At 40.1% G+C, this 15,834-nt stretch overlaps 2 protein-coding genes across 2 annotated transcripts in view; both read right to left on the bottom strand.

The window, feature by feature from the left end:
• The window catches only part of LOC116329017 (tripartite motif-containing protein 16-like), a 31,966-nt gene extending 24,697 nt beyond the window's left edge, over positions 1-7,269 (bottom strand). Inside the window, exon 1 of the mRNA XM_039615378.1 lies at positions 7,178-7,269. The gene's annotated coding sequence lies outside the window, so the exon portion shown is untranslated. The remainder of the gene's footprint in view (positions 1-7,177) is intronic.
• On the bottom strand, positions 682-4,469 carry LOC120441198 (zinc finger BED domain-containing protein 4-like). The gene is made up of 2 exons (XM_039615379.1): positions 1,716-4,469; positions 682-1,466 (listed from the first exon to the last, which is right to left on the bottom strand). The coding sequence occupies exons 1-2, from the start codon at positions 2,054-2,056 to the stop codon at positions 953-955; spliced, it is 855 nt and encodes a 284-aa protein (XP_039471313.1). The 5' UTR covers positions 2,057-4,469; the 3' UTR covers positions 682-952.
• Positions 7,270-15,834: the final 8,565 nt, after the last annotated feature.

Below are 15,834 nucleotides of genomic sequence, written 5' to 3'. Positions count from 1 at the left end.
CGTACGAACCCTGAATTAACCTTAGTGTGTGAAGAGGACTCTCCATTTACATGCACAAATTGCAGTCTATTACATAGATATGATACAGACCACTGCATCGCAGTACCTGTAATACCAACAGCACGTTCTAATTGATGTAAAAAACTGTTATTGTCGACAGTAACGAACGCTGCACTGAGGTCTAGCAGGACAAGCACAGAGATGAGTTAAGATAAGAGATAAGATAAAACTTTATTGTTCCCACCGCGGGGAAATTAGTGCATTACCACAGCTCAGATGCAGATAGCAGAAGAATACAAAGAGTAAAATACCAAAAATATAAAGTCAAGAAATACAAAATAAATAAGACAATACAACATACAATACAATATAAACAATGGTAGCTGAGTTAATGGTAACTTCATTGTCTCCAATAGGAAATGGATTTGCAGTATGTCCACACATCAAGCAACACATAAAAAAACAAAAAACAAAAAAAAACCTGTCATTGTCAGAGGCCATAAGAAGATCATTTGTAACTAGGGAGGCACCGATACCACTTTTTTGGAAAACGAGTACGAGTACTTGCATTTCAGTACTCGTCGATACCGAGTACTTAATAAAAACATGATTTAAATTTACAGGTAACAGCTTTAGTCCTATAATTTAACAAAAAAAAACAAGGGACTGGTTTGGAATTAAGAACATTTATTTAAAATGAAAAGCATGTTGTATGCAACATATTACAGAATAAATAATTCTGAAAAAAAAATTAAACAGTGACAGTGCAACTCAAGTATTTTTTTTCAGTTTATTGTAAACTCTGCCGCTTTGAACAACACAAGGGGCATTAATAAACATCTTTGCTATTTAGTGCACAATATTTGAATAAACTAACAACATCCACCAACATAGAACTGTGGCAGTCAGTGCAACTGAGGTAGGTGTTAACATCAAGTCTAAGACGACTCACTTAACGGAGCCTATTTAGAAAAAGTGAGTGGCAGTTTTTTTTTAAGAAAAGTAGCTTTTCTGCATTATCAGCAGTCAGACTGTTTCTGTTCTCATCTATAATGTGTGACACTGAGCTAAAAAGCCTTTCACTTTCCACACTGCTACATGGGGCTGAGAGGTATTTACGGGCTATTTTAGCCAAAGTGGGGAACCTGATTTTGTTGGCACCCCAGTAATTCAGAGGACTGTCTTCACGAGGGCTTGGGGCCTCTCCGAGGTATGTGTCGAGCTCAATGGCAGCACCTGCTGCCAGCGGCTGTGCTGCCTGGGGCTGCTCCTTAGCGATTTCGTCAAATACGGTGTCCAGACTGCTGCTAGTGCTGGCCTGGGCCTTGAGGAACAGTTTAGCAGGAGGTTCTGCAGCTTCTGCCCGACTCCCCTCTGCCTCAGCTCTGGACATCATCTGCAGCTCCTGCTTCAGGTGCAGCTTGGCCTCTGGAGCAGTGTTGTTGGAGAAGAAGCGATCTTTATACCTGAACAAAATTGATAAATATATTAATATGTGGAAAAATAGGACTGATTTTAGTTTCCCCTAAACCACTGTGACAAATGCCAGCCATTTGACTTTCTGGTAGTAATAAATTATACTCATTATATATAGTATATTGCATACATTTTTATTTGTGTATTTTAGTTACAAATATACAATATTTCAGATGTAAAATAATCTTACATTTAGTACTGTAGTTTATCACTGAATACCTATAACACACAGACTTTACCTTGGGTCAAGTATGGTGGAGATGAAGTACTGTGGGTCGGTCTCGACGTCACTGAAGCGCTTCTTGACAGCTGCCAGTAAGGTTGCTTTCATTGTCTTGACGCCGTGGTCCTCGTCTGTTTCTCTGTTTAGAAGTCTCACTAGCACAGTCACAGCTGGGATGACATCAGAGGCTAGTGCGTCGTAGCTGCTCACTTTTTTAGTTAGTTCCTCAAAGGGGGCGAGGATGGCAACAGTCGTCTCCATAAGAGCCCATTGGTGAGCGGTGAGATAGTCAGGGAGTTCATGCTCGGACACATACACCCCCAGCACTCGCTTTTGCTCAATGAGGGACTGGAGCATGTAATACGTGCTGTTCCAGCGCGTCTGTACGTCCTGCTGCAGTCTCTTTATTGGCTGGTTGAGCTGTCCCTGAATGTCCTCGAGGCGGGAGTAGGCTAAGGCGGAATGTTTAAAATGCCCAACTATTTTCCGTCCCACTGCTATAGCATCAGCTATGCTCCTCTGTGCTAATAAGCATGGGTAAATAAGCGTGGGTAAACTCTTTGTACTCGTTGTCGTGTTGGGATTTTAGGTGCTTGATTAAATTATTTGTGTTAAATGCGCTACCTTTTGAGCCTCCTCTGGACAATTTCGCTGAGCACTATATGCAGTCCGCAGCTCACTTTGAAATAGATCCACACGGCTGACTTGTTTCGCCTGCCTTCTCCCAGCTCCGAGCTGCAGCCGGGGCCTGGGGGCGGGCACTCGGCGCCTGTGATTAACCCCTTACATGCCGCTCAAACATAGACAGGTCTCAGACCGTGGTATTGGTCCCCGGTATCAGGGGACTTTTAACGAGTACGAGTACTTTCGAAGATGTGGTATCGAGGCCGATACCAGATACCGGTATCGGTGCATCCTTATTTGTAACCTTTACTAAAGCTGTTTCTGTGCTGTGATGGGCTCTGAAACCTGACTGAAAGTCTTCAAATATTCCTCTGCAGACGATCAGTTAGCTCTTTGACAACTACTCTTTCAAGAATTTCGAGAATTATATCTCAGTAGTAAATTATAAATTGTAAATGCGCATGTGTGTGAGATGAAAATACTGCAAAGTTCCCAGTAGGAGCAAGTTCGCCCTTAAAATGGCAGGGAAAAAATGCACAGCAAAAAGAAAATATGAAGATGAACACAGGACGTTTTTAACAGAGTGGGAGAGTTTATATTTTTTTGTTGAACGCAATGGCAAGCCATTCTGCCTTATATGCCAGACATCATTAGCGCATTTCAAAGCTTCAAATCTTCAGCGCCACTTCAGCTCACTCCATGCTAACATCGACCAGGAATTTCCAAAAGGGACTGAACTTCGCAAGCACGAGTTGGCCACTTTGAAAAGTCAGGCAGAAAAGCAGATACAGTTTTTCCAAAAATTTACGAAGAGGTCAGAGACCATAACACTCGCATCCTATCAGCTGGCTTGGAACATTGCACGTGCTAAAAAGCCATACAATGAAGGGGAGTTTGTTAAAAAATGCCTCAGTGACGTTGTTGAAATCTTGTCTCCTGAAAACGACAAATTAAAACGCATGGTATAAGACGTCCAACTGTCCCGCCACACTGTTGAACACAGAATATCGGACATTAACACGGCTATTGAATCACAGTTGCACTCTGACCTTCAAGCATGTGAGTATTTTAGTGTCGCATTGGATGAGAGTTGTGACATACAAGACAAGCCTCAGTTGGCAATATTTGCACGTCTGTGTCAAACGATTGTGTGATCAAAGAAGAACTCCTGGATATTGTTCCATTAAAAGACAGAACCCGTGGGATAGATGTGAAAGAAACCATGATGGCTGCATTTGAAAAAGCAAATCTGCCCATAACGAAATTAACTGCAATAGCCACGGATGGAGCACCAGCCATAATGGGATCTGTGAACGGGCTTGTGGGGCTGTGCAAAGCTGACCAAACTATTCCTGACTTTTGGAATTTCCACTGCATCATCCACATGGAGCAACTCGTGTCTAAATCATTGAATTTAGATAACGTCATGAAGCCTGTGATGGAAATCGTGAACTATATCCGCACACATGCGCTTAACCACAGGCAATTCAAGAATCTCATCGCTGAGCTGGACCAAGGGCTTCCAGGTGACCTGCCGCTGCACTGCACTGTGAGGTGCCTGTCAAAAGGCCAGGTACTCTCTCGCTTCTTTGAGCTTTTGGATGCCGTGAAACTGTTTATGGAAGAGAAGGACAAGGACTATCCCGAGCTCTCAGACATCAAGTGGATTATGGATCTGGCCTTTTTGGTCAACATGATGTGTCACTTGGACAGACTGACCCTGACCCTGCAGGGTAAGTTAAAAATGCTGCCTGACCTGGTGCAAAGTGTGTTTGCGTTTGTCAACAAACTGAAGCTGTTCAAGACACATATTCAAAAGGGAGATTTAACGCATTTTCCCACTCTGCTAAAAGCCAGCGGGCAAGTCGCCAGCGCCGCCCTGAGTAAGCAAAGAGCCAGATATGCAACGCTGATTGAAAACTTGCACGAAAGCTTTGTGACCCCGTTCCATGATCTACAATTGAAAAGGCCACAGATTACGTTCCTCGTCGACCCATTTAATGCAGAGACCGGCTGTTTGAAAGTCCCGCTAGTCACAGATGAAGCTGCGGCTGAGTTGGAGATGATCGATCTTTGTGAGGAGGACCAATTGAAACCTGCTTTAATGGAAGGGACCATTGATTTCTGGAAAAGTGTGACAATGGAAAAATACCCCAATGTCAAACGGGCTGCGCTTAAGATACTGTCAATGTTTGGGTCAACATACGTCTGTGAGTCTGTGTTTTCTACCCTAAAACATGTGAAATCAAAGCATCGATCTGTTCTGACTGACACTCATGTGAAAGAATTGCTTCGAGTGGCAACAACGGAATACAAGCCAGATTTGAAGAGGATTGTTCAAGGCAAGGAATGCCAGAAGTCCCACTAAACAACATGCATTGTAAAAGTAAATGCTATTGTAGATTATTATATTTTTGTTTGTGGACTTGGTTGAACTGAGATTTTGTGTGTGAGACAGTGCACACAATGTTCATTGTTGAAAATGACTGGCCTGTGGTTTTAGTACTGTAGGAGTCCATTTCTGTCATTATCATGTTGGTGTGTGACATTTACAATAAATCTGGCTGAGCAGAGATGTGTGTATTTGTGTGTGTGAGAGAGAGAGAGAGAGAGAGAGAGAGAGAGAGGGAGGAAAGGATGGGTGATGTTCATGTGTGCCCATGCGTATGATGTGGCTCTTTGCGGTAACACAGTAAAAAAAAGTGGCTCTTGGTCTCTGACTGGTTGGCCACCCTGCTCTATATATACTGCACTGTATATAGCGGAGATGACAATAAAGTTTACGTTGACTTTGTATTTCTTTTTCTTTTAGATAAAACATGTTTGAGAGTTATACCAGGTAACCAAGTACTTCTTCAGGCTTTTTTCACAGGAGCTACAGTATCCAGAGTCGTACACAGTGAGGAGGTAAAATCATTAACCAGATAATCGACCCCTGTTGTAGAAGCATTCAGGTAGCTGCTCTAGATCTAGAGTGCAATTAAAGTGGTGGGTGGGTTCTTTTACATTTTGAGAGAAGCCAACTGAGTTTAATAACAGACTTACTGTCATATTAGTTGTCATTTTTATTATTGATATGCATGTTAAATAATAACCCACAATAATTCTGAGATGAGCACTAAATCAGATAAAAAATAAAAATTTTAGATAGAAATTGAAAAAAGCCCAGGTGGATGATGGAGGATATCAAATATGACCGTTTTTTGTGTTTTCCAGATAGGGTGGGCAAGGCTAAGCATCAGGGTTCCAAATGAATTAAGATTTTTGATAGTGTGAAGCAGTCTCCAATTCAGTGATCCTGGCCTCCAGAGTTGCAAATAGGCTACATTTAGTCAGTGTTGGGAAGGTTACTTTTAAAATGTATTCCAATACAGATTACAGATTGCATGCCCCAAATGTATTTTGTAACGTATTCCGTTATGCTACTCAATGAGAGTATTCTGAATACTTTGGATTACTTAATATATTATCATGCGTTTAACCACTACATGAATGTACTATTGTTGTGTGATTTATTACTATTGCTGAACGCAACTCGCCATAACAGTACCAACTAGATTTTTAAATGTTAATATAAAATGAGGGTGGATATTAGATAAGGCTGCACTTTTTGCAGTGATCTTGTCTAGAAAACTATTTGCTAGCGACAGACAGAGAGAGGCGTTGAAAGGCTGCTCTAACGGAACTTATTGTTTCGGAGACAAACGCGAACACAGTGTACAGTCGAGTCTTAATAGCTTACTTACAACTGGACTACACTGCCCATGAGGCTACATTCTTTACGGCTATGTCTGTACCTGCCTATTGCCTTCATATATAATATTTTTTTTGAATAATAATTTTTAATAATATTTCTTCACGTCATTATGCGGGCCGCAAGTAGAGGTGACATGAGCCGCGAGATTGAGACACAGGCATTAGAGCCTCTTAATGCGTGTTTTGTTTGGGTTTCCACCAGCGTGGAATTACCAAATAAAAAAAAAATAAAAAAGAGAGGGCGGCCTAGCAAATGAAACGGGAAAAACCGCCGTGTAATCCCTTTATTTCAACAAAGTAACTGTATTCTGAATAGGCCTGCCACCTTTTTAAACGGTAACTGTAACAGAATACATTTAGTCATATTTTGTATTTAAAAACATAACGGCGGTACATGTATTCCGTTACTCTCCAACACTGCATTTAGTACAAATATCCTCGTTGGTAAAGGAGGCAGAATAGTAACTAAACAACTCACACACTAAGTTGGCTAAGCTTACAAATCTCTAAGTAGACAGTGTGAATTCTGTGAAGTGGGTGAATCAATATGCTTTAGATAAAGAGCGTGAAGATTACCCTATGAAATAATAATATGAATTAATTAAAACATCTATAATGTTTTAATTAAAAATGGCTACTCAGATAAGCTATACAAAAACACCACTGTGTGTTGTAACATGAACAGGAAGTGATACTCAACCGCAGAGAGCCAACACCAAGTGACAGCACCATATCATTATCAGATATTCGACTGCTGCCCTCACCACAACCTTTCTTCTTTAAATTCTTTTTGTATTGTGAGTCTCTACCTATCATTCGTAACTCTAAGAGTGCAGTCAGAACAAAGAACCACCATGGGAGCTGTCGTTTTTTGTTTTTTTTGTTTGTTTTTTTTAACAGGAGCTGTCGTTTATAGCTGCTGCACCTGATAAATGCGTCACATCTTTTTGAATGTTTCACATTTGTGCTCAAGGGCCTAATAAAATGTCACGGTGGTAGTTTGATGTGGCAAAAATATCAATAACTAAAAAGCAGACATTTCTATCTGTCATTACCCCATCTTTAACTTTTCATACAGTTTGAATTAGTTGTACTCACCAGTTTCTACCAGCGAAGAACTCAGCCGTGTTATGTCGAAAATCCTTAAACGGTGAGAGAGCTTTTACAGCTGCAGCTCTGCTGCTGTTCAGTTTCAGTTTCGTTTAGTGCGCTGTTTTCTGTCACTCCACCTCTCAGTGTGAGGTGTTACTGCAGCATCGTCAGCATTTAAAACAAGTCTTAAATCACAGGTTATGCCGTTATGTAGCGAAAGCTGATTGAAGCTAACGGAGAGTCTGACTAGGAGGTGTAGAGTAGTACATAAACATATTGACATAAAAATAAAAGCTTATACTGTGGTGATATTATTGCTTAGATTGTTTATATAAAAAAATAAACAACAGTGTCCCAAGAACAGAACGCTGGGGCACTCCTTTTGTTACATTAATAAACAAGTTAATTTTAATTAGCTTAAATAATTGAATTTCAATTTTCTTTTAAAAGAATAAAGACAATATTGTGTTGAAATAACATACGCAAAGCTGTTTTGTTATTTAAAAAGAAGCCTTCCTGAGTTAAAGAACCTTAAAGTTCATGGGTTGGAAACTTTTTGGGAAATTTTTTATCTTTTCTGGGTGGCATTTTGGAGCCCTCACAGACAAGTACAGGAGATAGCCACATAAAATTTCAGGACTTAAAACCATATTTAAGCTTTTTTAAAAACTGCTGCCAAATCGATTTCAACAACTATCCCATGTGTTACAATCTAAAGACCAAATATTTTGTGATGATTTTTTTCTATATGAGTAATTTTATTTGAACAATGAGCTTTGTTCCTCAGATTGTGCAAACTATTATCTATACTTTTTAGTGGTCAACTAAACTGCAATAAGGTCGACATTAAAAGTGAAACATAAAATCAGTCCTAGAGCAGACTCAAACTCCAGTCCGGTTTTTAAAGGATATGTGGATAGTGTCAGGTTAGAAGGTGAATGAGGATCCCATACGTAGACTCATGAGCAGCATGAACTGCATGTCAATGCTTTCATCTCTGAGATGGCTGCTCAGTTCAAGCTGTCAGCTCAGCAGAAAGCCAGCAGCATGAAACATTTTAGCTGACACAAAGATATGTGCTATCACAATATTACTAATTACTGAAGGATAATATTTCAAAATGGGACTTTTTTTCCCTTTCATACACATAATGTGGGCTGTAATCGATGCCGTCTGAAAACCAGCACAGCTTTTCTTTTTTTGTCTTTCTGTTTTTAACCCCGCAATTCGTGCAGAACAGACGTTTGTTTCCAGAACGTCACGTCCGAACATTGAAGGGAGCTCGTTGGACACTGCTGCGTTCACACTTTGGTGAGAGTGACGAAGCTTTCTAGATTTTTAGGTTACACGAAAATCCACATTTTCAGTAAGACGTTTGTCTTCAGATACACACACACACACACACACACACACACACACACACACACACACACACACACACACACACACACACACACACACAGCTTTACATTATTTGTTGCAAACTTCACTCTTATTCTAAGGCATATTTATTATTATGATTGTACTTCTCTCCGGCAATGAAGGCAAAACAGTGAACAGTCACATGTTGGTGTAAGACCTCACAAAAGAAAAGTAAGCACATATAACCATATGTTGTGGCTGTGGTGTGTGTATGTGTGTGTGTCTCATTTGTGCACAGACACACCAGATGTTCCCGTGCTGCTGTTGCAGTTGCAATACAGTGTTACCTAGAACTGTGAAATATTTTTATGTTTCCGACTTTGATGGGAACTAGGGTGTAAATGAAGTTCTAGGGTGGGGGGAAGGGGAGTTGTTTGTTTTTTTAAACTCTGAAAGAGTTGGGTACTTGCTTTCTGAACTTTTCTGATTAGTCAGCTATTCCTAACATTTTAAGCTAGTCTATGTCAGCATCTGCAAAAGCTTTTAAAATAATTTTGCTTTAATTTTGTTCGAGCATTTCTCGACTTTGCCGCTACAGCTCATCTCTTTTCCTGCGTTACTTTCAGTGACTGTTTGCAAAGTTGTAAATCACGAGCAACAGCAGTATAGTTGAATCTCTTCAACGCTGACTGCTGGTATGTAGTCCCCTGTCCCTCACATTACATGCCATCGTCGTCTGCGTTGTAGTATAATCTGCAGCTTGGGGAATGACATGTAAAAGCTTCCTTGCGTCCATGCAGAGGCCTGACTTTCTTAATCGTCACAGGTCCTCACACCACAGTGGAAATGCAGAAACCCAATGATCTAATGGACCTTTTAGTTCCTTGAAAAACGTTCCTGGTACTAAAGGTTTTTGGTAGTTTTGTGGAAATCATAGCTGCAGTCATGTCACCTAGTTACAAACTGAGTGCTGAGAAACCACCCTTAGATCTTGCTGCCTTTTCATTGCACTGTTGTATAAAAACGTGCTGAATGTTTTAGTTTTAGCTGCTTTTTTTCCTTTTTTTTCTTTGGGGTAACGTATTTATGTTTTACGGCACTTTTTCCCGTCCAGAATGCATCCTAGCTCTACCTTGAAGGACGTTTCTGAAAGATTTTAAACCTTGAATAAAACCTTTCTTTGTTTAATTGTAAACCTTTTTTAATGATTTCTGTGATGTCTGTAACGGAGAAAATCACAATGAATGTCAACACTTTTATGTCCATATCATTTTTCAATGATTTTGTTTATGTGAGCGATGGGTCTGTGTTTGACATGACCACCTTAATAAAACTGTTTTCCAATATCTTGATGCATTCTCAATCATCCAGGAAAGTAAATCTCCAAAAGTTGATTCTGTTCATCTGGACGTAGCGTTTCGTGGGAGAAACGTTTATAAGATTTGGGGAAACCTGCAGTCAGCTGAGACTGAAGAAGTCACTTGGATGAGTGACAAAACGTTTCTCCCACAAAACGCTACGTCCAGATGAACAGAATCAACTTTTGGAGATGTTTTCCAATACTGATCACTTGAAGTGCTTATAAATAGAACTTAAATTATAGTATTGTCTCTGGTAGGACTCGAACCCACAACCTTTGAATCCCTTCCTCTGGTCTTTGCTAGAACTCCAATGCACTATCCATTGCACCACAGAGCCCCTTAAATTTCAGCTTGTCAGCTTGGCCAAGCAGGAAAGGGCTGGAATTTCATTTTTGAAACATAAGGCCCGTCCTTGTGTTTTCAAATCTCTTTTTTAAAAAATCCAGCACCAACATAATGTTAATGTTTGGGGTTTTTTATGTTATGTTTGTTGTGTGTAACTGTGCGTGAGCAGGTGAGAAGCAGCTGCTCAAGACACCCTCTAGTGGAGATGATCCCAAACAGCAGCCTGCAGCCACAGAAGGGCATGATAGAATCTGACGGTGAAGCACAGTTGTACTTTTTTTCAACCTTAAATATACATGTCGAGTTCTCCAGAATCAGAATGTGATGTTTACAGATGGCTGTCCTCCATAACGCTCTGCTCCAGTGTAAATGACTGCGGCTCATGTTTTTCATTTTCATGCATAAATGGAATACAAAAATGACATGAAAGTGGAACACGTGTTTTTGATTCAAAATGCATGCTTGGAAAAACTTTGAGAAAAACTTTTTGTAAAGTTTTACTCTGTGTTAGAGATCAGTCAATATGATGAATTCATTAGATAACTGAGATGAAGATAGTCAACACCCCTGCTGATGCATTAGATTCTCCACAACTGGACATAGAAACAAATCATAAGGGGTCCCTGGATGATCTAAAAGTAGATGAGGTCATATGTTTTTCTGAAAATGTGTAAAGGTTTTAAAACACAACTCCTGATTACATGTAAAATACATATTTTATGTTAGTGGTTCATTAAGCTGATTAATTGAAATTAAAGAAGCAGCCCAGAGACTGTACCACATATCTTCAGCAGTGCCAAGTGAAACAGCTACATGAGTCACATGTGTATAACATGATTGGCTGTTCACAAGGCTGCAGGGAGCTCTGAGGGTGAGTTAGACAATATTGGTAACGCACTTTCACATCACTGAACCAATGAAGTGCTAATTAATAGAAATTGACTCTAGTGGGACTCAAACCCACAACCTTTGAATTACTTTCTCTTTGCTCTTCTAAAAGTCCAATGCACTCTCCACTGCGACACAGAGCCCTGAGTGGAAGCAAAAGGTCAAGATTTCACAGCCAGTGCAGGTGGATTCAGGTTAGCAAAAATGGGCGTGTGCAGGTCTGTGGCCTCGAGGGCAGATCTACCCTAAAATTCTTAAATTAAAATAAGGTAGCATTAACACTTTGAGCTCAGCAACAATTAAAATTAAATACAGGTTTTTACAGTAAAAAAAATAAAAACAAAAAACTACTAGGAGTTTGTTTTTCGTGTGATTTCGGATCAGTTGTGTCAATACAGTATGTCAGTGAAAAAATAACTGCAAATTCAGACATTTGAGGTTGAGTTGAAAAGAATGATACCAAACAAGACAAAGTAAAAAATACGATGAAATGAAATGAAATAAAACAATCTGAAGGTGAAATACAAATGTAAAATTAAATGTAAAATGTCTTTGCTTCTTGATTAAAAAAGGAGAAATATACTTGCCTACATACTTGCCTACATGCTTTTAAACCATTTAAAATTACAATTCATAGTTTTATATGTGAATTATATAATGTTAAATTACTATTAAACAAATGACTAAGTATTTTAGACTTCAGTTTACTTCAACCATATTCCATATAAATCAGGTATGATATAAAAATAAAAACAGTTTGAAATACAGTCATGACAATAAAAGAATATGACTTTAAGGACTTAACAACATTACTTCAATTATACTACACCAACATCTCTCATACATTAGCACTAAGGGAACACTGAATGACCTGGTGGATTTTGTTCATAAAACTACTCGTCTAAGATTACCACAAAGTAAAAGATCTCTTAGCAAAATTAGCAACATTTTAGGCACTGTTGCCCCAATCAACTCAGTGAGCCGGGATGTTTTATTCTAAACATGAACTACTGTTACAGCAACAGACATGGACGACTGGTGTCCCACACAACAACTCAATGTCCACTATGTGAAGCAGCCAAACACATGCCTGCTCCTCTCGCTAACTCAGATTAACTGCTCTCATATTGGTTTTACATCTATACTGTCCAGTCTCTCCTGGTGGACATACAGCAGCATTGTTTAATCTCATTTGAGTCATTGTTAACCTTAGCCATCTTTTTAGTCTTCTGAGAGCACTGAAGCTTCTTTTAGCCTCAGTACCTGTGTTTTATCCTCAGATTAAAATTATTATCCTGTGCTTGATGTGCCTCACCTTTGGCCCTGGCTCTTCCCCTCTTTCATCGATTCATGCCGTTTAAAAAAGTGAGACTTGTCAATTCAGATTCTTTGTCAAATACACACTAATGAATCAATTTACATCAGCAGCCTAACAATTGTCATGATAATAAATACTAGTTAATCTATAGCACCAAATCATCAGTCACCTGTGACCTCGCCTCTTCACCTCTGTCCGAGCTACAACATGGCAGAGCTGCCTCTGTCACCTGACAAATAGGACATACATGACAATAAGAATAAAATGTGTAGCTGCTTCAGTGTTTCTATCAATTTGTGCAGATCTTGACTCATCAGTAATGTTTGTAGGGTGAGTGTTTTTTTTAAAACAATTTGTGCAAACTGCACTACAAGGTGGAATATTTGCAAAATCATGACTACCTCATGATATTTTGTCTCAAAAATTAACCCTATGAATATGTCAGTACCACTAGGATGAAATTATTGTGTCACCAACATTTTAACGTTAGACACATAATTTTAACAGCCTCTGTAAACTAATATCCTGGCTGCTCGAGGCTCCGTTTTCTCTGACAGTTTCAATCAAAATTAGAAATGCTACTCTGGGAGACTGAGATAAGTAATAGTGCTGCATGTTGTGCAGTTAGTTTCCAAAATACCTTCTTATATCCAGGTTCTTCCTTTTTGCTGCCATCCTCCTCCTCTCCTCCTCGCAGTGCAGGCTTGCCGCTGCTAAAACTAAACAGAGCTCCCTGAAAGGCACAGCCAATCACATTGGCCATATTTGTCACATGAGGTAGGACTCCAGTAAAGAACGTAATTAAACTCTTTCTGCACCGCTGGGTGAATGAGACATTGACTAATCGTTTTTTCTTTCTATCGGGTTTGTTTTTCTAACTCGCAGAGATCAAATTATTGGTGGGGACAATTCAATAACCGCTGGATATTGGTGGGGACATGTCCCTTCCGTCCATGCCAAATCTACGCCTTTGCTTCCTGGGCTACATACTTATTTATTACACAGGCCGTAGAGTACATAAAATCAAAACTCACATGTGTTATGCAAGTGAAAATTTTAATTATGTGGGCTACAGAAAATAATTAAGTTATAGACTATATTTATATGAAACGTGTGTATACTTACAGCATTTTAATCATGTGCAACACCTGCAAATGCTTTTTTTAAAAGGTTTTGATTTTGCCACCCAATTTGATTTCCATGCCAGCCTAAGAAAATTTCTCTAGATCCGCCCCTGCACAGAGCTGGATTAATCGGCTGTAAGAAGAGAAGAGCTTCAACGTCATGTTCCTGAAATGAAACTGAGGGTTTGTCAGACCAACAGGTGGCTGCAGACAAGTGTCTCTGTCAGTCAGAGAGACTTTCTCAGCAAAGCCTCTACAGAACAGCGGTGAGTGCAGCAGATTCAATTTAAGGATTGAAAATTCAGCAATGATGCAAAATTCAAGCTTATTATTCTGTGCTGTGTCTTGTCAAATTGGACTCTCAGTTGCTGTCAAAAGCAAAGGTGGGAAAATGATAAAAAAAAAAATGGAATTTTGTACAATTTTCAGGTATCTGTACTTGACTTGAGTGTTTTTTGATGCGTGCCAAAGTCAGGGGTTCAAAGTGGGACGGTGTTTTTTGTTTGACACAAACACCGGAACAACTGCAGGTGTCCATAAGTTACGGTATTTCAGCATCGAGCTAGCCCTACTGAAGAAGAGTGCGCATGGAGGGAATTACTTTCTTTTGAAGTGGCAGATAATTTCAAATACAACGTTTCTATTGTAAGAAGTGCCACCTGGCAGTTTGCTGCCTTCTGTCGTGTGATTGGTAGAGGAGCTTTAAAAAGGTAGTGGGTGTGTGAGGTGAATTTCCAGAGACGATAAACTCACTCTGGTGTCAGTGGGTATGATTTTCAATAAGACACTTTTGTTGTTTGATTCAGATTATGTAGTATTGTAGCTGCTCATGTTTAATTAGTCTGTTATAATTGTTCTTGCACAGCTCTCTTTATCCAATGTCTTTTATCACAACAGCGCAGTGGTCACAAACTGTGTGGTTTTTCCAAACAACAACACCTGGCGCTAATTGTATCTACCGTAAATACATTCCCAGAAACACACCAAACTGTACAACACAAAAGGTGACCCCTATTTGTACACATAAGGTAACAACACAAAAATGGCCCCTACAGGTCCAGCTGCTGTATTTCACAAGGAGAGAAAAGAAAGAGAGCTAACTTCACTCAGAGATGGAGAAAGAAGAAGAGAGGTAGATTTAAAGGGAAGGACTGCTCAGTGAGGTTTAATTAACTGGAAATTTAAAGCTTACATGTAAGTCCTCATGTTTTCAAATCAGATATTGTGTCAAGTCATGATAAATAGGTTCGTTTGTGGCCATCTGCTGCACATGCTCCACCAAGGTGTCACTATAGATCAGGGGTCCCCAATCCCAGTCCACGGGGGCCGGTGTCCCTGCAGGTTTTAGATGTGTCCTTGATCCATCACAGCGGATTTAAATGGATAAATGACCTGCTCAACATGTCTTGAAGTTCTCCAGAGGGCTGGTATTGAACTAATCATGTGATTCAGGTGTATTGACCCAGGGTGAGATCTAAAACCTGCAGGGACACCGGCCCTCGTGGACTGGGATTGGGAACCCTTGCTATAGATGATCACATCATCCAAGTAGGCAGCAGCATATGCAGCCACAGCACCCAGTCCATGAGTCGCTGGAATGTGGCCGAGGCTCTGAACAAGCCGAATGGAATTGTATTGAACTGGTACAAACCCTACAGAGTGGAGAAGGACGTTTTTCCTTGGACTCTGCAGACAAGGGAACCTGCCAGTAGCCAGTGTCCAACTGGTCCAGGAGTTCATTGACCCGTGGCATGGGATATGCATCACAGTGTGACACTTCATTTACTTTGCAATAGTCTACACAGAACCGTGTAGACCCATCTTCTTCACTACAAGAACGATGGGGTTTTACTCCCATTCTTAGGATTTCAACCAATTCCCTTTGCCTTTTATGTTCAGGAAGCCTGTAGGGCCATGAACACACCCTCATGCCAGACTGCATCTCAAAATGATTATTATTCAGCCGCTCCACCAGGCTGTCAGTTTGAGGGTGGTAGATGTTGGTCCGAGTCAATTTATTGCTCAATAACTTGCACAGTTCCTTCTGTGTGCGAGACTTTAACGATGTGCCCTGGTCAGTCAATATTTCTTTTGGAATACCGACTCGGGAGATTACCTGAAACAGTGGCTGCACCGCAGTCTTTGCAGAAATTGTGCACAGTGGCATTGCTCCAGGGTATCGCATTGCACAATCCACCAGAACTAATACAAAGCGATAGGCACGTGCATTCTGGTAAAATGGCCCGATGAAGTCCATGCCGATGC

The sequence above is a fragment of the Oreochromis aureus genome, linkage group 7 (genome assembly GCF_013358895.1).
Source record: "Oreochromis aureus strain Israel breed Guangdong linkage group 7, ZZ_aureus, whole genome shotgun sequence".
NCBI lineage: Eukaryota > Metazoa > Chordata > Actinopteri > Cichliformes > Cichlidae > Oreochromis > Oreochromis aureus.
Note: the sequence above shows the minus strand (reverse complement) of the source record. Positions and strands in the feature narration are given on the sequence as shown.

Coding starts and splice junctions, on each gene's coding strand:
- LOC120441198 (XM_039615379.1), bottom strand. CDS start 2,056: ATGCTCCAGTCCCTCATTGAGCAAAAGCGAGTGCTGGGGGTGTATGTG. Junction 1,467..1,715: donor TCCACCATACTTGACCCAAG/GTAAAGTCTGTG, acceptor AATTTTGTTCAG/GTATAAAGATCGCTTCTTCT.